The sequence below is a fragment of the Cucurbita pepo genome, chromosome 9, assembly GCF_057944985.1.
Source record: "Cucurbita pepo subsp. pepo isolate OVF chromosome 9, ASM5794498v1, whole genome shotgun sequence".
NCBI lineage: Eukaryota > Viridiplantae > Streptophyta > Magnoliopsida > Cucurbitales > Cucurbitaceae > Cucurbita > Cucurbita pepo.
In genome coordinates this window covers 12292849-12313559 of record NC_141806.1, presented here as the reverse complement: position 1 = coordinate 12313559, position 20711 = coordinate 12292849, and the positions used below count along the sequence as shown (strand labels likewise).

At 36.1% G+C, this 20711-nt stretch overlaps 3 protein-coding genes across 5 annotated transcripts; all 3 read left to right on the top strand.

The window, feature by feature from the left end:
* The first annotated feature begins 4105 nt into the window (after nucleotides 1-4105).
* Nucleotides 4106-6863, top strand: LOC111802073 (dual specificity protein phosphatase-like protein). Its single transcript, XM_023686318.2, has 3 exons — nucleotides 4106-4386; nucleotides 6163-6424; nucleotides 6521-6863. Exons 2-3 carry the CDS (start codon nucleotides 6193-6195, stop codon nucleotides 6673-6675), a joined length of 387 nt encoding a protein of 128 aa, XP_023542086.1. The 5' UTR covers nucleotides 4106-4386; nucleotides 6163-6192; the 3' UTR covers nucleotides 6676-6863.
* A 1121-nt stretch (nucleotides 6864-7984) lies between these two features.
* Nucleotides 7985-10891, top strand: LOC111802674 (POLLEN-EXPRESSED TRANSCRIPTION FACTOR 2). The gene is made up of 2 exons (XM_023687121.2): nucleotides 7985-9993; nucleotides 10075-10891. The coding sequence occupies exon 1, from the start codon at nucleotides 8176-8178 to the stop codon at nucleotides 9751-9753; it is 1578 nt and encodes a 525-aa protein (XP_023542889.2). The 5' UTR covers nucleotides 7985-8175; the 3' UTR covers nucleotides 9754-9993; nucleotides 10075-10891.
* A 558-nt stretch (nucleotides 10892-11449) lies between these two features.
* Nucleotides 11450-20711, top strand: LOC111801937 (uncharacterized). Of its 3 annotated transcripts, XM_087126929.1 has the most exons (12): nucleotides 11450-11815; nucleotides 12870-13017; nucleotides 13314-13381; nucleotides 14229-14324; nucleotides 14968-15038; nucleotides 15155-15391; nucleotides 18803-18966; nucleotides 19078-19133; nucleotides 19235-19287; nucleotides 19865-20033; nucleotides 20135-20232; nucleotides 20317-20711. In XM_087126929.1, the coding sequence occupies exons 1-12, from the start codon at nucleotides 11674-11676 to the stop codon at nucleotides 20425-20427; spliced, it is 1413 nt and encodes a 470-aa protein (XP_086983055.1). In that variant the 5' UTR covers nucleotides 11450-11673; the 3' UTR covers nucleotides 20428-20711. The 3 variants fall into 3 exon arrangements, with proteins under 3 accessions (XP_086983055.1, XP_023541947.2, XP_023541946.2); XM_023686179.2 differs by lacking the exon at nucleotides 13314-13381 and having other exon boundaries at nucleotides 14245-14324; XM_023686178.2 differs by lacking the exon at nucleotides 14229-14324.

Below are 20711 nucleotides of genomic sequence, written 5' to 3'. Positions count from 1 at the left end.
TTAATCAAATTAATATATTTTAAGACACAATTTTTCTAAAAAAAGCAATAGATAATATATTATACTACGTTACTACTAAAAGAAATATTTTTGACAATAACCTTACAATAATAAATAAATATATATATATATATATATAATATGACGTCGAGGACTTCATTTGAAAAATGAAAAATTAATTTAAAAGAGTGACTAAGCTAATTTTATTTATTATAATAATAAGACAATTCGGTAGGTGTGCACGTGGTTACGTTCTTTATTTTCATATTAGGTTCGGTTGTCGGTTTTTTTTTTTTACTATTTAAAAAATCATATTTATTTATAATACATGTTAAATAACTAAAATCTTATAAAGTTAAATTATTAAGCATTCACACATATGATAACTATCAGTTATAAATGTTAAATATTCTTAATCTTGACTAATCTTAGAAGTAGGGTAGGGTTGGATTAGTCAGGTTGACTCGACCAAAAAATGTCAACTCGCAATACGACCTAGCTCAATTAATTTAAGTATGCAGAAATAAAATTTATTTGATAGAATCAGAGTTAAAATTATTATATTTAAATATTTGTGTGGTTATTCATACCCTTTTTATTTGTTATGTTTTTTTAATTAAAAAAGAAATATAAATTTTATCTGTTATTTAACTCAATTATTTAGATATATTGTTTAAAAAATTACTAAGGCATTTTTTTGGTATACTTTTTTCTTAAATTATTATTGTTATATTTCTCATTCATATTTAACAAATGTTTTTTTATTTTATTTTAAAGAAAGTGTAATTAGTTATAGTTTCCGTGTTTGATTTGTTCTTCTTAAATTTTAATTAATAATAATAATAATATATAAAGTTCTTATGTGATTTTTAGTCTATTGTAGATGCGTTTTAAAATCATGAGGCTGACGACGATATGTAATCGACCAAAACAGACAATATCTAAAATATAGACTTAGGTTGTTACAAATGGTATTAGAGACAAACACCAATCGTTGTGCCAACGAGGATGCTAAATTTTTCCCTAAAAAACACATTTTCTATCGACGGTGGACTTGAGTTGTTATATTTTTAATTTCAGTATATAATTTTCAAAATGTTATCAAGCATGACCCTTTCTTAAATTTTGAAAAAAAAATACAGATTACGTTGTGAGCCACGTGTACAACATTTTTATAATTAATTAATTTGGTAACGACTCTACCGTCATAATGAAAAAATATATATATATATATACTTATATTGACGTTTTTATATTTTATTTATAAAATAAATTTACATAAATAATGATCGAGAATTCAAATTTACTCTGAACCACATAAATAATATTTTTTAATATAAAGTCTTCGAATAAGTTACTAAATTTGGGTGATGTTACAAATTTATAATATATAGCCTTTGATATTATTAAATGTGCAAATAGGAAATTATAAATAATTGGGAATATTTTTTAATTAATTTCATTTGGTTTATCTGACACGTCAACAAATGTAGAGTTTTTATTTATTTATTTCATTATTTGTGGAAAAGACAGGTGGAATTAAATACATTAAAAAAAAATAAATCTTTTTGGTTTTCGACACCAAGAAAGGGGAATTTAAAGGCACAAAATAAAATGATTAAAATTATTTTTGTAATGTTTAAAATTGATTCAATATATTTTATATTTCAAACTATGATTTCTATATAATAAAAATTAATTTTGAATAATTAAAAACTTATTTTTGGAGAAATTTTAAATAAGACAAAACATGTTTTTTTTTTTTTTTTTTTTTTTTTTTTTTTTTCATTCAAACTTTAATTTAATAGTAGTGTTTGTTTGGTTCTTTCCTTTCTCTTTATTGGACTTCTTGAACTCAGTTTTTCTTGTCTCTTTCTCGTAAAGATTTGCTTCTATTCAATTAGTCTCGAATTCGAGATTTCTGATTATCTGATTGAACAAGGTAAAGCTATTTGAAGAATCCTTACAAGATAACTTCGGAATCGTGTTGAGGATCCACCTTTGCACCTTCATCTTCTTTACAGTCGAGCTACTTCGCTCCTCTCCCTATCGGTCGAGTGACTTTGTCCCTTCACCTAATTACGAGGATAGTGAAAATGTTTGCTTAATCCACCATACCTAAATGGTGTGAAAATTATCTATTTATAATCAAATAAATTACAAGGATATGTAAAGAGTAATAAATGGAAATAATGATAAATGAAAAGATACCTATAGTCAGAAGGCAAATATCTAGATATTTTGTCTTATAATAAAATATCAAATATGATATATATGATAAACTACAATTTGGTACTAAATATCCTTAACACCCCCGCAAGCTAAGCGTCAGATTTGAACGAACGCGAAGCTTGAATCTGAAAAATTCAAAGAGAGGTCGAAAAACACTTTTCGTGAAGATGCCAATAACCTGGTTCAGAGCGCGTAGAGAAACACTTTCTTGCCCATCGAAAACTGTAGAGGGATCGTCGCTTAGCAACAATGCTACCTTGGCTTCGACGAGAATATGTCTAACCCATGAAGAGGGATCGTCGTTTAACGACGATGCTGCCTTGACTCCGACGAGAATATGTCTAACCCAAGAAGTAGGGAAACCTAGAGCAAGAGACAAAGACAATGTTGAAGTCGGAAGAGTCGCCACAGTGGGTGAAGGAGCCAATTTTGGCGAAAGGGCGGCGACAACTTGGTTGGCGAAGAGGCTAGTGCGGCGCTCATATTCCAAAGGTAAATATTTGCAGAAGGTCGATGGGCTTATCGAGATTCTGTATATTTCTGAAGAGAACGCTGATGAGGATCCTGAGATTAGGGTTTCTGTGAAGGAAGAAGAGTTGATTGGGAAGAAAATGAGAGAGGCTAAACGTTGTTCCTTGACAGATACCCTTAACAGATATTTGCCTTATAATAAAATATCAAATATGATATATATGGTAAACTATAATTTAATACTAAATATCCTTAACAGATATCATGTCGGGTAGTAGAGTCAGAAGGAATGATGATTCATCCAACTTCGTACATTCGACTCTAAACTGCTACAGTGCTTATTTGGTCTATCTTCTCCTTAACAAAACGATAATAATTCTTGCACGTGACCATTTCATATCTAAACCATACATGATTCACGCTTACGTTAATAATCTTGAGTTTTTCATACGATAGACAATGTTATATTTCAAATAAAATAATAAAAATAACTCTTAATGTTTAAACATAAATTATTAATTACGAGACTTTAGGGTGTAAGTCCTAATAATACAGTATTTTACAACCATCGTAAAATGCGATGCTCATTACGATGACATAAACTCTTAGCATTTGCGATCTAAATAATCATCATAGTATATGATAATAAGATGGTCAATACGAAGATATCGGTTTGCGATCCTATTAACCATTGTTATATATGATCATGCGATGGTCACTACTATAGCATCATTCCATAAGGTTTGTGATAGTAAAGCTTACTGTACTATTGCACGACGATACCTTAGGGTAATAGCATAAATGCGATCGAGTCAAATTTTAAGCACACAAGATAGTTTGGAGAAGTCGCAAATACAAACAAGAATGCAGCGGTTTAATCGAACATTCAACTACTTTATTGTGGTTATAAAAAAAAATGTGATTTCAAGAATGAAGAATATAAAAAATGGTGAAATGAGAAACTATTGCTAGAACTTTGAGTGCCTAGATGGGTTGGAGAGAGGAACGAAACATTTATTATAATGGTGTGGAAACCTCTCCGTAGTAGACGCATTTTAAAACCGTGAGTCTGAAGACGATACGTAATGTGCCAAAGCGGACAATATCTATTAGTAGTGGGCTTGAGCTGTTATACATGGTATCAGAGCCAAACACCGTGCAATGTGTCAGCTAGGATGTTAGGCTCCAAGGGGTGAATTGTGAGGTCCCACATCGATTATGACGTTTTAAAACCGTGAAGCTACAACAATACCTAACAGGCCAAAGCAGATAATATCTGTTAGCACTGAGCTTGAACTGTCACAAAAACGTCCACAGTGAATGTTGGAAAAATGTTAGATTGTTTTATAATTTCCTTTTTTAAAAATCAAATAATTTTTTAGAGTTCTTTTTCTTTTTCAAATTAATTAGGCAATTTCCCTATCTACAAAGGGCAAGCAATAGGCAGGGCACCGTAGTAGCTTGGGCGCTTCGCCGTGCAGTGGTCGGCTATTCATCGGACCAGAGATCCGCTTCAGTTCGGTCTCCGATTCCCGACAACTCCGCAAAGTTTATAACACACAGTCTCCGCCTTCCATACCGATTTGTTTTCTTGTTTCGACATTTTCCTTCTTCTTCTCCTCCTCGTTGCCGGCAGTAGGGCGAAGATTTGATTGTAACGGCGACGCAGCAAACTTTTCTCAGGTGTGTCAAGTTTCTAAAGCTAGCTAACATGTAATTTCATTCTCGTGTTTTATCGTAACCGGAGTTGTTTCAATCCCACTACTTAAAACGAATGGATGGTTCGAATTTCGGCCCGGAAATATTTTTCTCCGTCCCGTCATTTGTGAATTTGAATGTAGCGTAGTGAATGTTGACATTGTTTGGGTGTTTTGTGGTTGTGATTCTAGAAATTCATTGAAGAATCGAATAAGGGGAGGAGTAGTTCAAATGATTTAATGTAGGAATTAGGAAGCCGAGACTCTCTTTTAACCTATAATATTTCAACCTGGAAGAGGAATATACTGTGGCTGTTCTTTATCATTAGGAGCTTATTTAATCTGCATTGTGGTAGAATTGGAGGAGGAATTGTTTGGGTCTTTTGTGGTTGTGGTTCTCGAAATTCACCGAAGAATCGAAAATGGGGAGGAGTAGATCAAATGGTTTTATGTAGGAATTAAGCCTATGAGAAAGGAATCTAACTGTATAAAATCATTCTTTTCCTGGATTTGATGGATTGGGATTGGCGGATTGCACAATTGAATGAGCATAACGATTAAGATTCATGAATCAAAATGGAGCGTTACTCTGTCTAAAGGAGGCAGTACAGACCATATCTTGTATCATGCCAATTTGTTCTTAGCATTTCTTGATATGGGGCATTTGTTTGAAGATTACTTCCTTTTGCCAAACCTTGAATTTTATTATATTGATAATTCTTACCTGTTTTTTGGGACAAGGGGACGTGGGCATGGCTGGTTTTCTTTGAAGTTGTATTTGCTGTGGGTGCTTAATACTGATAGGTATTTAGATTTTTGGAGGGCAGTAGCACTTGTAGATGATAAAATGAATAAAAATTAGCTATCAACATCCGAAAATTTACTTCATTTTCCAACCTCAATTTCATCGTCAAAAGTTTCAACAAGCTTGAATTCATGTTTTCACATCTTGTGCTCCATGAATGTTTTGAGGGTGGAGGACAATCTTTTATATGGTCCATGATTATGAGAATGTTTTGCAATTACGACGTTATTGTGAGGTCCTATATTGATTGGGGAGGAGAACGAAACATTCTTTATAAGGGTGCGGAAACCTCTCCCTAGCAAACGGGTTTTAAAAACCTTGAAGGGAAGCCCGAAAGGGAAAGCCCAAAGAGGACAATATCTGCTGAATCAGAGCCAGACACTGGGGGGTGTGCCAGCGAAGACGCTGGACCTCGAAGGGGGTGGATTGTGAGATCCCACATCGATTGGAGATGGGAACAAGTGCCAGCAAGGACTTGGGCCCTGAAGGGGGGTGGATTGTGAGATGCCACATCGGTTGGGGAGGAGAACGAAACATTCTTTAGAAGGGTGTGGAAACCTCTCCCTAGCAAACGCGTTTCAAAAACCTTCAGGGAAACCCAAAATGAAAAGTCCAAAGAGGACAATATAAGCTAGCGGTGGGCTTGAGCTGTTACACTTACGATTCTAACGATTCTAAATGATTGGATGACATTACTTTTGCAGTCATTTGGGGGGATGTCTCTCCCCAGCCTCTAGACTGCCTTGTTCTCTCTTTTTGTTCAATCCGCTTCTTATAGAAAAACAGAAAAGAAGAAAGAGGGACAGACAACTTAATACTGTCCCAGTTTCAATCTTTCTTGTTGGAGTGCTCTTTAATCTGTTGTCTGGCCAAGTTGCTGAAGTTTCTTCCCCTATGTTGCCTTATTTTCCTTTTTTTTTTTGTCTGTTCATTTAACAAAATCCAATTATTTCCCAGTGTATCAGGCAACGTTGTAAAGATACATAAATGGCTGAAGCAAATAACTCAAGTTCAGAGTCCTTCAATTCTCAAGTTGTATATCGTTGTAAGAAGTGTCGTAGAATTGTTGCTACACAAGAGAGTATAGTGACCCATGAAAGAGGTAAAGGTGAACTAAGCTTCAAGTGGAGTAAGAGAAGTAGTAATCAACTCGGACTGGAGAACAAACCAGCTGATTGCACCTCTATATTTGTTGAACCAATGAAATGGATGGAAACCTGTAAGATTAAGCAAAACAAACCCCATTCTCCCTCTGTTTCGACTCACTCGTATGCAAAATCGACTAACTTTTTCGTTTTTGTTCTTGATCGAACAGTACAAGACGGCCACGTGGAAGAGAAACTCGTGTGTATTGGCTGCAAAGCTCGCTTGGGTTCCTTCAACTGGGCTGGCATGCAGTGCAGCTGCGGAGCTTGGGTTAATCCTGCTTTTCAACTTCACAAAAGCAGATTAGACGAATGCCTGATGTGAATATATTAGCAAGAAACTAAAGGTCAGTTTCTATCAGTTTATCAAGCATGGCTATAGGTTTTCTTTTCATAGAACTAGAAATCTAGCAAACTTGTTGGTTTAGCAGAGTATTGGAAACTTCAATCTTTGGATACTGATTATGGGAAAGGAAATTTTGAATACAATATAGAGTTCTATGTTCTGAACAATTACTACCTCCATTGTCGTCTACTTTTTCTGTACATTCCTTTTTTCTATCTCTTGTTGATGATCGTCATACTATCTCTATACCTTAACTTAAAGTCTCATATCATTGGATTTGAAGAAAATGTTGAGGGGATACAACCCTTTTGAATCCATGAATTCGGCGAGCAATTCGATTAGGGGGAAGGTCGAGCAATTCGATTAGGGGGGAAGGTCGAGAAATGGTATAATATATTGGCTAAATTAATAAAAATACCTCTGAACTTTACGTTTTAACTCAAAAGATACCTCTAAACTTTCAAAAGTTTCAATAATATTTTTAACCTTAAAAAACAAAAAATCTAAAAAAATACCCTAAACTTTCTAAAGAGTTTAAAAGTATTATCAGGATGGAAACGGAATCTTTAACGGTTTCAAAAATACTTTGAACTTCCAAAATGGTTGGAAAATACCTTTTCTATTTAATTTTCAAAAGTTTCATTAATACCAAAAACACCCTTCAAACTTTTATTTTTAAAATACCAAAAACACCCTTTAAACTTTTTTTTTTTAATTAAGAATTAAAAAGTACTTGTAAACTTTCCAAAATAACATTAAAACGTTTGTAAATAATTTATAAGGTAGTTTGTAAATAATTTATAAGGTATAGATAGATGGTTTTCGTCCATATATTGACGGTAAAAAAAATTTTAAATTTTGTGAGTATTTTTTTTTTTTTTTTTTTTTTTTTTTTTTGACATAGTACCGACGGTAAATGCCTTTTTTAAATTTTAAATTTTTTAAGAATTTGCAATATATTATTATTGAATATTTCTAAATATTTTGAAATACTTTAAAATTTTAAGATTATTTTTTAAACATAATAGATTTCCATCCAAAAATAGTATGTGTTTTATAAATTTCTTTAAAAATTTAAAGAATATTATTTAAAGATGAAATTTCAAAAATATTTTTATTAGTTTAGCCTACGTGGCAGTCATCGGCGGCCTTTTATATTCAACAAGCCCAATAAAGTCACTAGAAGGCCCAATATGGCTTTGTTTGGGCCCACGTGCAGTTCAGTTGAGACATGCGGCCCATTTTCGAAATTCAGCTCTTTCCCGCTGATCTTCCGCATAGTCACACGACACTCCCCAACTCCGTAATGCCGCTGGAAGAGGGATGTTTCTTAGGGTTCGCACTTCGCTCAAATCGCTGAAATTTTCTTCACCACCGTATCGTTCTTCGGTGAAATCACCGCAGCGGTTTATAATTTTCATCTTCAGGAAACGCTCAAGCTGATGCATTGAATTTATTGCCTCCAACCTTGTCTCTCCGATGTCGGGCTCCTGCAAGAATTGCAGCGGCAGGTCGCTCTTCCGCGACGATGTTTCCGGCAATCTGATTTGCTCCTCCTGCGGTATTGTTCAGGAATTTGACAACTACGATGCCCAGCTTGGCGGTCTCAATGGTCCGCAAGGCACATTCGTCCGCGTTGGAACCTCAGGTTCGGGCAGTGTTTTGAATTATAAGGATAAGAAAATCTATGAGGCTCAAAAAATTATTGAAGATATTACGTTTAGGTTAGGGTTTTCTGCTTCCAAATCCAACGATGTTAGGATTTTAGTATCGACGATTACAGAGGGTGAGTATGGACAAGGCGATTGGTTCTCAATTCTCGTTGGTGCCTGTTCTTACGTTTCTATGCGCAAGGATAATCGTCCATTGCCAATGTCGGAGGTTGCATCGACCATTGAGTGTGATCTACATGAACTTGGCCGAATGGTTCTCAGAGTTGTTGATTTTTTGGATTTGAAAGGGCCTGCGTTTCCGGGTTTTGATATTGTGGGGTCATTGGAGCGGGCGGCAAGGAATTCACCGTCGTTCTCAAAGGTAGAAGCGGATACACTGGACATAATAGTTAAGCAAGGAATCTTTTTGTTACAGTGTGCTATGAAATGGTTTCTGACGACTGGGCGGCAACCTCTACCCATGGTGGCTGCCGTCTTGGTTCTGGTGTCAGGATTGAATGAGGTTAATGTTAGTATTGATGATGTAGCCATGGAGGTTCATGCCAAGGTTTCTACATGTAAGAAGAGGTACAGAGAACTTTTGGGGGCACTTGTGGAAGTTGGCAAGAAGTTGCCTTGGGGAAAAGATATCACAAAAAGGAATATTGTGAAGAATGCTCCTTTCGTGATCCAATATATGGAGTTGAAATCAATGTCACATACCCGTGGTCGGGGGAAGAATTTCGAGGACGTAGGGATCGATTTGCAGGCTGCAGTGAGTGAGTGTTTAAGAAAAGAGCTACAGTATGAAAGTGAGGTTAATAATTTAGAAGATGATTCACAGTATTTTGAGTTAATAGGCAATAGTTGGCGTGATGAATCGAGTTGTGATGATCGCAACAAACTCAACATTTCCCATGAATGTTTATCCTTGATTTATACTAAGTTTTTGGATGAAATGGCTCATCTCAGGTCATCTGGCGGGATTAATGAAATCTATGGAAGAAAGCTGGGAAGAAAAGCTGGTTTTCAGTCAAGTACCGAGTGGTGGGAGGGAAAATCACAATTAAGCAAAAAGCTTCTATTGCATCAATTATTGGAGACTGATGTAGGATTGAATGGTATGCCGCCTTCATTTGTAAGTAGTTGCAATGCATACAAAAGGAGGAAGGAGAAAATAAATGCTGCTAAGAATCGAATCCAGAGGATCATGCTTCCTTCAAACGCTGCGATTGGCGATGTAAATGCTGAGAAGGAAAGAAAACGTAAGAGAGCTATCGATATCGAATGGGAAGATATAATAATCGAAACCCTTCTTCTTCATGATGTGAAAGAGGAGGAAATTGAGAAGGGTCATTACAATGCATTGCTGGACTTGCACGTATTCGGTTCTTGGAGGTCTTAGAGCTTTCGGCATGTAGACAATGTTAAAAATGTATAAGAATGTATAGACAGGAGACGGAATTGAAGTGTACAGTATCCAGCACGAGTCCTATTCTAATACTTTGTCCATTAACAGCAAGAGGAGGAGTTGTTTCTCGTTTGATTTGTTGATTGATAAAGTTTTGAGGTATATATATCTATGAATGCAAACTATGTAGCCATTGCTTGGAATTCTGGTTGGCAATACAGATGATGTGTTCGGGTAGAAAGCCACTCCTATTTGTTTCTAAATGTTTGTTCTCTTGCCACTCCCTGAGGCTCACTCTTTCTAAAAAATTTGCAGGAACTACATTACAATGACGTATGACGAGTAGCGCTTCGCTTTCGGGGATTCAGAAGAATACACTTCTCCCTTCTTCATTGATTTGAGGGAAAAGGAACCGTCTCGTCCTTTCTCGAAAATAGTCTCCACCTCAATAGATCTCCGACAACTCAACCTCAACTCCTGAATGGTGGCTTAAGGAAGCAAGGAGGCTCGCGAAACACAATAAGATAATGTGATAGATAGCTAGACATGCAACAGGAAAACTAAACTAAGAAGATGGATAGACGGTTGAGAGAGAGATCACTACTTTACGCTCTTTTTTCTGGGAACATGGTCAACCAGAAATTATTATGTTTGCGATTCGTCATCAATTCCTGGTGGCAAAGTGGGCGGGGCAATCATATGCTCGGCGAGGAAAGTGCTTGGGGAGATATAAAGACCGTAGGGAGTTCAGAGCTCAACACAACATAGGGATTGACATGCTCTCGAGAAGAACATGGAATAATTGAACATCGAGTACTCCATGAAAGATGGGTTGCTAAGTGTTCATGAGGGAGGCAGTGGCTACTGAAAAAGAGGATGATTCTTCATTTTGGAAATTCAATTTGATTGGTTGAAAAATATGAGAAAGTACATCTTATAATAACCTCTTCTTACGTAATTACAATGATTTGTCCCTAGTCTAACTTTACGGTATTTAAAAGATTTGAAATGTTTAGACGATGCTCTTGACAGTAGCGTTCAACTTTTAGCCTGACTTGGTCACGTATAGAACTATAATTGAACCTACTATTAAAGAGAAAATCATATAGACTAAATTGATCAGTTAAGCTCATGGTTCATCGTTTATGTGACATCCGAGTAAATGAGAGGTATATGAATAAACTATATATTAAAGAATCGATCTCTTGCAAATAACCTATAACTAACAATTTTTCGTCTCATATATATATATATTTTCCATTGCTTCAAGAATATCTTTTTATCCACTTTCTATTTTAAGTTACGTCATTATTATTTAAAAATTATTATAAGTAAGTCATTATTATTTAAAAATTATTACAAGTAAGTCATTATTATTTAAAATTATGACAAGTAAGTCATTATTATTTAAAATTATGATAAGTAAGACGTCATTATAAAAATTAAGGAAAGAATATGATTTATAAGGAGTCATTTTTAAAATTTTTATGATAAGTTATTTTAAATATAATAAAACATTGACTATATTCTTTAAAAAGAATTTTTTAAAAAGTTTATTAGTATTTTTTTTTTTTTTTTTTGAAGATAATATATTTTTTAATTTAAATTTATGAATATTATTAAATGTTTTGAAATTTGATAAATATTTTTATTACAAAAAATTAGTCATTTTTATTAACTCAGCATTTTGTTTCCATTATTGACACCATAATCAATGGCGGTTCTCCCCAGAATAGGCGACTGATTCGGCGGCGATTTTAGGGCCTTCTCTCTCTCTCTCTCTTTCTCTCCGCCGCTCCTTTTTGGGTTGGAGGGCATCAGCTTTCGCCTGAATCATCGAAGAAGAGGATAACGAACGTTGTGGCTTCTTGTTGACTCCACTTGGACAACGATTTCACTCCTCTCTATAAATATATGGCATTGGCGCCTTTTATTCACGCCCGCTCTTGCTACAACCACATTTTTGGCCGTCCAAGAACCGGTTCTTCTCATGAACCTTTAGGGACCTCGTCGTTTTCTTCTTCCTCTTCCTCCTATCCCTCCTGTTCTTCGTCTGGTACTTCTCGCCCTCTCCTTCTTGGCTACGTTTCTTATTTGCGCTAATGTTGTTGTTGTTGTTGTTGTTGTTGTTGTTGTTTATCAATTACAATTTAAATGAAGAATTTGAGTTCTTGTTGTTGAATTGAAAGTGAATGAAGGAATTGGGTTTTATTTTGTTTTTTTGTTTTCCTTACCGCATTGATCTAAACGTGAAGATGACGACGATCGGAGTGGGTTATCTCGTTTTTCTATAGCTGGATGAACAAATCATCCGAATATCACGTATCGTTTTAAATTCGCAAATTCTTCGCTTGAGATTTTCAGTCTCCTGTATGTAATTGTGGTTTTTTGTTACAAAACTGTACTGTACTAAGGTAGTGTAAAATATGGTTCTCGATGGCATGGAGATGTAATGCAAACCTACCGTTGGTGGATGAGGATAAATGCCTCCATCCTTCCACGGGAACGCAAGTGTTCGTACTATGAGCTATGAAATTAGCCATGCAATCGATGGATTATAGCTCAAATGTAACCTTCCTAATGGTTAAACTCATGGGTTTTTTTTTTTTTTTTTCTTCTTATATTTCATTTTCATTGATGAGAAGTGAAGGTTATATTTCTATAAAAAAAACTCTTTAGCAGGTAATATGAATGCACTGCTGTGACTTTCATTCTCATATAGGCTTATTTCCTCTTGCTAATCGTTCCTTTTCCCTATTTTATCATTGTGGGAGCACATTTCCATCCAATGCTACACCACACTACAACTTCTTTAGAAAGGCCCTGCTTAATCATGAATACATGTTCATAAATCTTTTTCTTGTTTTGGATGTATTTGCTTTTAGAACCAATTTCAATACTTTCTCCTGACTCCAATGAACTTGATGTTTGTAACATACATCAGTTTGATTTTTTTTTTTCCTGAAATTTATCTGTGCTTAATTATTTGTTTTGGATTCTAGATTTTTTTTCTTCCGTTATTTATTTATTGATTTATTTTATTTAAGCTGGTTACAAGTTTTCTCTTTTACATGCCATTGATGGACATCAGCAAAATTTATGCATTGCAGACTTGAATCTCAGTTGGAGAGTATTTGGTCTTGGACCTCAAGGTATGAGTAATTCAACCCAGGGAACATTCTTATCATCAAGCAGCTTTGGAAATGTACGAAACGAGCCAGATCACCTTCTTGTCCTTGTTCATGGCATCATGGCTAGGTATCCTTTGATTATACATTATGATTGCTTGTTACCAGATTACATAATAAGTAAAACAAGATTAAAAGGGAATCATATTTCTTACTTCTTATGAAACATGCATATATTTGGCTGAATATCTGTGGTTTTTGGGGATTATTAGAGTTCAAATGTAGTAGTAGATCTATAAACTGATTCTCACATAAAGTTTTTGTTTAGCCAATTCAAACATATTTAGATAGCTATCAGAAAATCTCTCTTTCTCTCCCAGCCCGCCTTCCCCCCTCTCTCTTTTGATTACTGCATTTATTATGTAGCCCAAGTGATTGGACTTACTTTGAAGCAGAGTTAAAAAGGCGTCTTGGAAGAAACTTTGTAATATATGGTATGTTCTTCTTCATGTGAGAATATGTCACCATCCATGCTTAATGGAATATCAAACATTGCAATATAAGCGTGTACATGTTACAATATTTCTAAAATGCAGGAAGCATCAACATGAGTGTAATATTTACGACTTTTGCATTATTGTTTGAAAGTAAAAGGTGAATCTCTGAGGTTGTTCTTGAGATTTGTATAATATTGGTTCTGTTACTTCCATGTGGAGCTCTGGCTTTAAGTTCTTTTTAAACTATTCTCCTTTTGTTACCTTCTATTCCTAAACATCGTATTCTCATGCAGCTCAAACAAAACTCCAACCAAACAACCTCTATAAGTAATTTGGAGAAAGGCCACCTTATGGTCAATTGGAATTTTTGAGTTCAAAGCACGCTGATGTGCCGTGCAGAAAATGGATATGTGGCTGCATTTCTTGAGCCAATGTAGTGTCTAGTGTTTGTTTGATTGATAAAAGTCTAGAGTTGAAGCTCTTTGAAGGATTTATGAGGGTAGATAAGAATCACTTTCTTAGCTCCATAATCGCTTCAATCTTCCTCGAGTCCTTTCGTATTTGAGACTCCTGGGGCTTAAAGTCAACATGTCTAAAGCATTGTTGGTGGGCTTAAATATTAAATCTGAGGTGCTTGACTAGATATAGGTGTGCTGAAAGATTTTTGCTTCTCTACCTTGGATTTCCCATGGTGGTCCCTCTTTGCTCAATTTTGGAAATTACCGAATTGATTTGGGAACCACTAAAATGTAACAGGCTCTTAATTCTGAGGGCAAGAGATTAATTCTGTGGCAGGTTCTTCCCAATGTTCATACATATTACTTGTCTCTTATCAATATCTTAGTTAAATGTGTTTGTAGGCTTGAGAAAGTGCATGCATGCGTTCCTTCCACTGTGAAGGTGTTGGTTATGATGGATGGTGCTACCTCGTGCATTGCGAGTCAGTTTTCATTACCTTTTGTTTCCAAGGGCTCTGTTTTGGTAATCCTAGGAGTAAAAAACCTGATCCGTCTCTGTAAGTGTGAGGTCCTCTAGGAACTTGGTTCTCTGTTGCAAAATAACAGCTTGAAAATATGGTTTGGAGGAGCTTGAGTTGACTGCATTTTGTTCTTTAAATGCTAGTAGGAAGGTCCCTAGCTACCAATTTGCTAAGTGTAAGCCACATATCAATGGTTGCTACTCTCTTACTAATGCTACTGTTTTTCTGTAAAATTTTATCATTACCAAGTCTGACGTATGTACAACGAATTAGGCTTTTAAGTATGCCCATCATCAAGTAACCAGTTAGACAACAGTTATCTCCACTTGGAACCAAAAAAAAAAAAAAAAAAAAAAAAAACAAGTTCAAAGTAAAAGCCTAAAAATACATTCACAGCCATCATCACTCCTCCTATACCCCCCCCCCCCCCCCCCCCCCCCCCAGAAAAATAAATATATAATATATATAGAGATAGATATAGATTCTTAATGACTCATGACACGACCATTTTCAAGATGGAACTTCTATATTTTCTATCTATCTTCTACATTTCTCCTTAGTATGATACTCATCTTATATTTTAGTCATCTTCTTATATTTGTAGCAAGTTCCTCAAATGCTTTTACTAAATCTTTCACTGGAATTGATGGAGCGGGAAAGAGATTAGCTGATGAGGTAAGTCTTGATCCATTAAGATACTATATTTCTTAAGACAGTTTTTCGGATTTGGATTATATGTATTCTAGCTCATTGAAAGGTACATGTAATTTCATGATCTGTACGACAAGCAGGTCGTGCAAGTTGTAAAGAAAACAGAGAGCTTAAAAAGGATTTCTTTTTTGGCTCATTCACTTGGTGGTTTGATAGCGAGATATGCTATTGCTGTTCTTTACAATAACTCAAATACCTTAAGTAGCACACTAAATGGTCCTTGCAATTCTTCAAAAAGAGGTGTGGTTGCAGGACTAGAGCCAATCAGTTTCATTACCTTGGCAACGCCTCATTTGGGAGTGAGAGGTAACAAGCAGGTTTGTCTTTGACAGTCTTACTTCTCTACATCTCACTGAATGAAAAATTTGGTAATTCTTAATGTAAATTCTACCTGAAGATTTCATGTTCTTGCTATGGTTAGGCTTGCGAGTTTTAAACTTGTTGGATAACTATATAGATTTTGTTAAACTTACTATTGGCCTGGGTTTAAATTATGTTGACCACCTATTCTATCTAGGATATTAAATATTCTTGGAGTTTCCTTATGTCAAAATGTTATAGAGTTGGCCAATTATTTCTCGGGATTGATCAAGTATGCAAAAATGAATTCAGACACCTAAGTTTATAAAAAAGGAACAGTTTCTTTAGGCTAAGATATTTGGGAGTTTTGTATGCTCTATATTGGTTGGTCCATGAACAATTTTCTATTTCATTATAAGAAATTGTTAAAAAGAGAAATTAATTTCAGAACTTGAATGGATGAAATTAAAATTTTAAGATTTTGTCTTGTGAGCTAAAGTGTAACAATTGCACTTTTCTTGGTAGCAGATTTTGCGATTGTGTGACACTCATTCCGAACATCGAGTGAGTCAAGCCAATTTGGATTTGTGTCGCCTACGGCCAGGCAACGTATGCTCAAGCCTTTGGCCTCATTTTGAGAAGAAGGTCTTAGGCAGAGAGATTTTTGAAACCAAGTTTGGAAATAAGAATGAAAGGAGATTTGAAAGCAATGTTGTATAACTATAAGCAAAAGGCAACACAACGGCTTAAATAACATATAACTTTTCGGGTAGGGAGAATTTGACAACTAGTTGCATCCCTTATAGTACATTTGAGGCGATTCAGGTCTCGCAGGCCTAGATGTGATTTCGCCCAACGGTCCTACAAAATCATTGTCAACTCCTCCCGATAGTACATATAGTACATTTTGAGGTGATTTAGGTCTCGCGTGTCCTACAAACAAAAGATATAGTAGTAAGGTAATACAACATGAAATTAAATAAAGTGTTCGATGTGGCATGGGCATGCGGCCACAGGCAACACGCTCTGGACGAGCATGATCGTGACATCCTCCCCCACCTAATTGGTTGACGTTCTTGTCAACCGATTATTTATGAACTCGGTGATATGGATTGCGCCGGAGTCCAGATTTTCGGCGCGTGCGTTCCCAACTTGTTTCTTCCATAGGGAGGTTCTTCCATTTGACCAGGAACTCTCGAATCCTCCCTCGAGTCTTCACACTTTCCTAACTCTGTCGGCTAGGATTGCTTCTATTTCTTTGGTGTTCTTCTAGTTTAGATCGATGCTTGGTCTAGTGTGATATTTCGCTAATTGTCACTTGGATGGAGGTGGTTAGGTTTTAGGTTACTCATATGAATTACTGGTTGAATTTTCATCTATGTGATAACACGACTCTGTAAGATGTAGGCTCAATCTTTTTGAGAACTTCGACTGGTTCTTCGTATTTCCGCGCTAGTCTTTGGTTTTTTCGACTGCGAAATCTAATTTGTTCAGGCATAAGTCGGAAAGACTAAAGAATTGTGTGGAAATACGGAGGACTAGTCGAAGTTATCAAAAAGATTGTGGCTACATCTTACATTATCGTGTTACCCATGGATGAAAATTCACCCAGTAATTCATGTGAGTAACCTAAAACCTTACCACCTCGATCCAAGTGACAATCAATGAAATGTCACCACTAGATCTGGTATCGATCTAAAATAGAAGGACACCAAAGAAATAGAAGCAATCCTAGCCTATAGAGTTGGAAAGTGGGAAGACCCGTACGGAGGATTCGAGAATTCTTGGTCAGATGGAAGAACCTCCCTACGGAAGAAACAAGTTGGGAACGCGTCGAAGATCTGGACTCCGCTGCAATCCACATCACTGAGTTCGAAAATAGTTGGTTGACAGGAACGTTAACCAATTAGGTGGGAGAGGATGTCACGGTCATGCTCGTCCAGGGCGTGTTGTTCGTGACCGCATGCCCATGCCACGTCGAACCTTTTATTTAATTTCATGTTGTATTGCCTTACTATTGTATTTTCTGTTTGTATGACTACTCGGTGAAATCATGTCTAGGTTTGCCAGCCCTGAATCGCCTCGAATGTACTATAGGGGGTGTGACTAGTTGTCAACTCCTCCCCCTACTTTTGTATGACCGTTCGGCGAAATCATGTCTAGGCTTGCCAAACTTGAATCGCCTCAAAATGTACTATAGGGGGATGCGACTAGTTGTCAAATTCTCCCTACCCCGAAAGTTATAGGCTATTTAAGCTGTTATGTTGCCTTTTGCTTATAGTTATATAACGTTGCTCTCAAATCTCCTTTCATTCTTTTACTTTCAAACTCGCTTTCGAAAATCTCTCTGCCCCCGTTTTCTAAAATATTCTTCTCGAAACAGGGTCAGAGGCTTGAGCATACGTTGCCCGGTCGTAGGCGACGTGAATCCAAATTGGCTTGACTCATTTGGTGTTGGAAGTGAGTGCAGCACAATCACAAAGTCTGCTGCCAAGAAAAGTGCAATTGTGACACTTAACACACAAGTCAAAATCTTAGAATTTTAATTTCATCCGACCACCTTACAAACTTGAGTAAGTTGTGAAATTAATTATTTCTTTTCGTAACACTTTCTTAAAATGAAATAGAAAATTGTTCGTGGACCAACCAATTAAACATACAAAACTCAGAAATATCTTAGCCTAAAGAAACTGCAAATATTCAACAAATATGATTTTTTTTTTGGTTGATGGGCTCTTATTTTATTTCACTCCAATGTCGTCGAAAATATTGTCCATGCTTCTTTAAAACAATGTACACTAAAACGGTACTGTTTGAAATAAATTTTATCACTATTGGCACTACAATTCCAATTTCAAGTTATTTGTTTATGGATCCTCATACACTAGATGAAATCGGATATGTTTTTATTGCAAATGTAAATTATTTGAATGGTGTATGTGACATGAACAATGGCAACTATACCATCATGATTACAAAGTGAAAGCATAATACCTGTTGAGTTTAGTGAAAAGGGGAATGAGAGAGTTATTCTAATGTTGGGTTGATGATAGGATTACTAGACTTCCAATGACTTAACTATCCAGTAATAAAACCACAGTCTGATTTATTATGTGCACGCTTCATGTTAGTAATGGAATTTTCTTTTCATTGATGGATCCTGTGGTTATGTAATTCCACCATAGAATGAAACGCTACCCTGTGTGTAACATCTCTACCTCCGTTGGTAATACCCAAACCATAAACTTATTTCTAAATGTAATGTTTTAGCTGTAAAATCAAATTTTTGGCTTACAATATGCTTTCTCTTGTTCATGCACGCAATATGGGAAATAAATTGTCATGGCAGACGTTTTAATAATAGTAATTGGATTTATATTCTGATACTTGGAATGGTCCCTAAACTAGTTAACATTTTCTTTTCTCAGCTTCCTTTTCTTCTGGGACTTCCATTCCTAGAGAAACTGGCTCTACCAATAGCCCCTATTGTCGTGGGTCTAACGGGTAGTCAGCTGTTCCTTACAGATGCAAAACCCGATAAACCGCCACTTCTCTTAAGAATGGCATCTGACTGTGAAGAAGGGAAATTCATGTAAGTTTGAATCTTTGTTCAGTTTGTGGAAAGGCCCCTCAGCCCCTGTTTGTTGTGGATGCTGTCACACAATGGTCACTATGATGTCTTTTTTTGTTTTTTTCCTTGCAGATCTGCCCTTTGTGCTTTTCAATCGTGCATCCTTTATGCCAATGTAGCTTATGACCGTATCCACTGAATGCCTTGTACCCTTTTCTTTTTTCTGTTATTTTGTTGATCCTTTTTTATTTGCCTTATTAACCGTATTTTCGTTTTGAACTTCAAATAGATATGGTTGGTTGGCGCACATCATCTATAAGGAGAGAAAATGAAGTTATGCAGGTAATGATTTATTTCATATGTTTCCATTTTATCATGATGGTAAGAAATTCTAACAAGAACATAGTGGGATGATAATCTTGAAGGATATTGGGTCGGGAATGGATATTGTTAACACTAGGTAATTACAAGGTCTATATCTTTTAGTTGACTAAAGTTTGGTTTAGCCTCTTTTTATTTGATTCTTTATTGATTGTCTATCCATGAGTAAATGGGCTAGCTTGCATGCCACTATTCTCATGGAACAATTAACCTACTATATTTGGTTGCCAAAATGACTCTAGGATATTAAAATAGCGGTCTCCATGGCTTGAACTCACTCCCTCTAGGCCCTTTATTATTTATATGACTCTTCTTGACCACTAGGAGTACCCATAGCGATTTGATTTAGTTTTTGAAAATTGTGCTTGTTTTCTCCCGAACTCTTCACAATAGTTGTCTTTATTCCTAAGGAAACATTTGAGTTCTTAGCCATATTCAGAAACAAAATTGTTGTTCGGAAGGTGTAGGAGTATACGAATGTTGCAAGTATGTGAGTAGTATACATTATCATTCTGACATCTTCTATAACTCTTGGAAGCCCCCTCGCCGATGTTTGGATGGTTACATGCATGTTGTAGACGCAGACTATTATCCTCCTGTTCCCTCTGCGGGTGCCAATTTCCCCCCAGAAGCAGCTCAAAGAAAGGAGGCGGCACAAAAATCACCCATTGCGCACGACACGGTGGATTATTATGAAATCATGGAAGGTACAAAGCCAACTCCAGCAGGAAGTTAAACGTGATTATTAGGTGATTGTTTCCTCGCTCGATATCATTGGTGTAATGATGGCCCCTCATTTTCTTTCCAGAGGAGATGATCCGAGGCTTGCAACAGGTGGCATGGAAAAAAGTTGATGTCAGCTTTCACTCCTCATTCTGGCCATTCTTCGCGCATAACAACATCCATGTTCGTTTCCGATTGCTCTCTCTTCTTTTCCCCGTTTCAAGCCATTTCTTCTCGGTTGCTAATACTTATGTATCATGGATTCAGGTGAAAAATGAATGGCTTTACAATGCTGGTGCTGGTGTGGTAGCTCATGTCGCAGACACCCTCAAGCAACAAGAATCATTTTGGTTGGCAGCCCCCACAGGTAGCTCATAGCGGTGAGTAATATCTGCCTGTGTAGTAGTGTTCAATCATGTTGAAGGATCAGCAGGTTACAAGGATGAGAGAATACCACAGATTATTTGCATTGTCACAGTTTAGTATAGTGTAGCTTGGATGTAAGTAGCTTTGTATATGAGTTTCTCTGCCCATGTAAAAGCTTACTACAGATTAAGGGTAGTTCTACATCTGTTTCTACAGTAATGATGTTGAAGAAGAAACAACATTGATATACTGGTATCTTAAACCAACTTGATAATTAGAAGCTTTTACTTCATTTC

What these genes read in the sequence shown, in the direction of transcription:
- LOC111802073 (XM_023686318.2), top strand. Translation starts at nt 6,193, where the DNA reads ATGGCTGAAGCAAATAACTCAAGTTCAGAGTCCTTCAATTCTCAAGTT. An exon ending in AATGAAATGGATGGAAACCT is followed by an intron (nt 6,425 to 6,520) that starts GTAAGATTAAGC and finishes TTGATCGAACAG; the next exon opens with TACAAGACGGCCACGTGGAA.
- LOC111802674 (XM_023687121.2), top strand. Translation starts at nt 8,176, where the DNA reads ATGTCGGGCTCCTGCAAGAATTGCAGCGGCAGGTCGCTCTTCCGCGAC.
- LOC111801937 (XM_087126929.1), top strand. Translation starts at nt 11,674, where the DNA reads ATGGCATTGGCGCCTTTTATTCACGCCCGCTCTTGCTACAACCACATT. An exon ending in GTTCATGGCATCATGGCTAG is followed by an intron (nt 13,018 to 13,313) that starts GTATCCTTTGAT and finishes TTTATTATGTAG; the next exon opens with CCCAAGTGATTGGACTTACT. An exon ending in AAGAAACTTTGTAATATATG is followed by an intron (nt 13,382 to 14,228) that starts GTATGTTCTTCT and finishes TCAATATCTTAG; the next exon opens with TTAAATGTGTTTGTAGGCTT.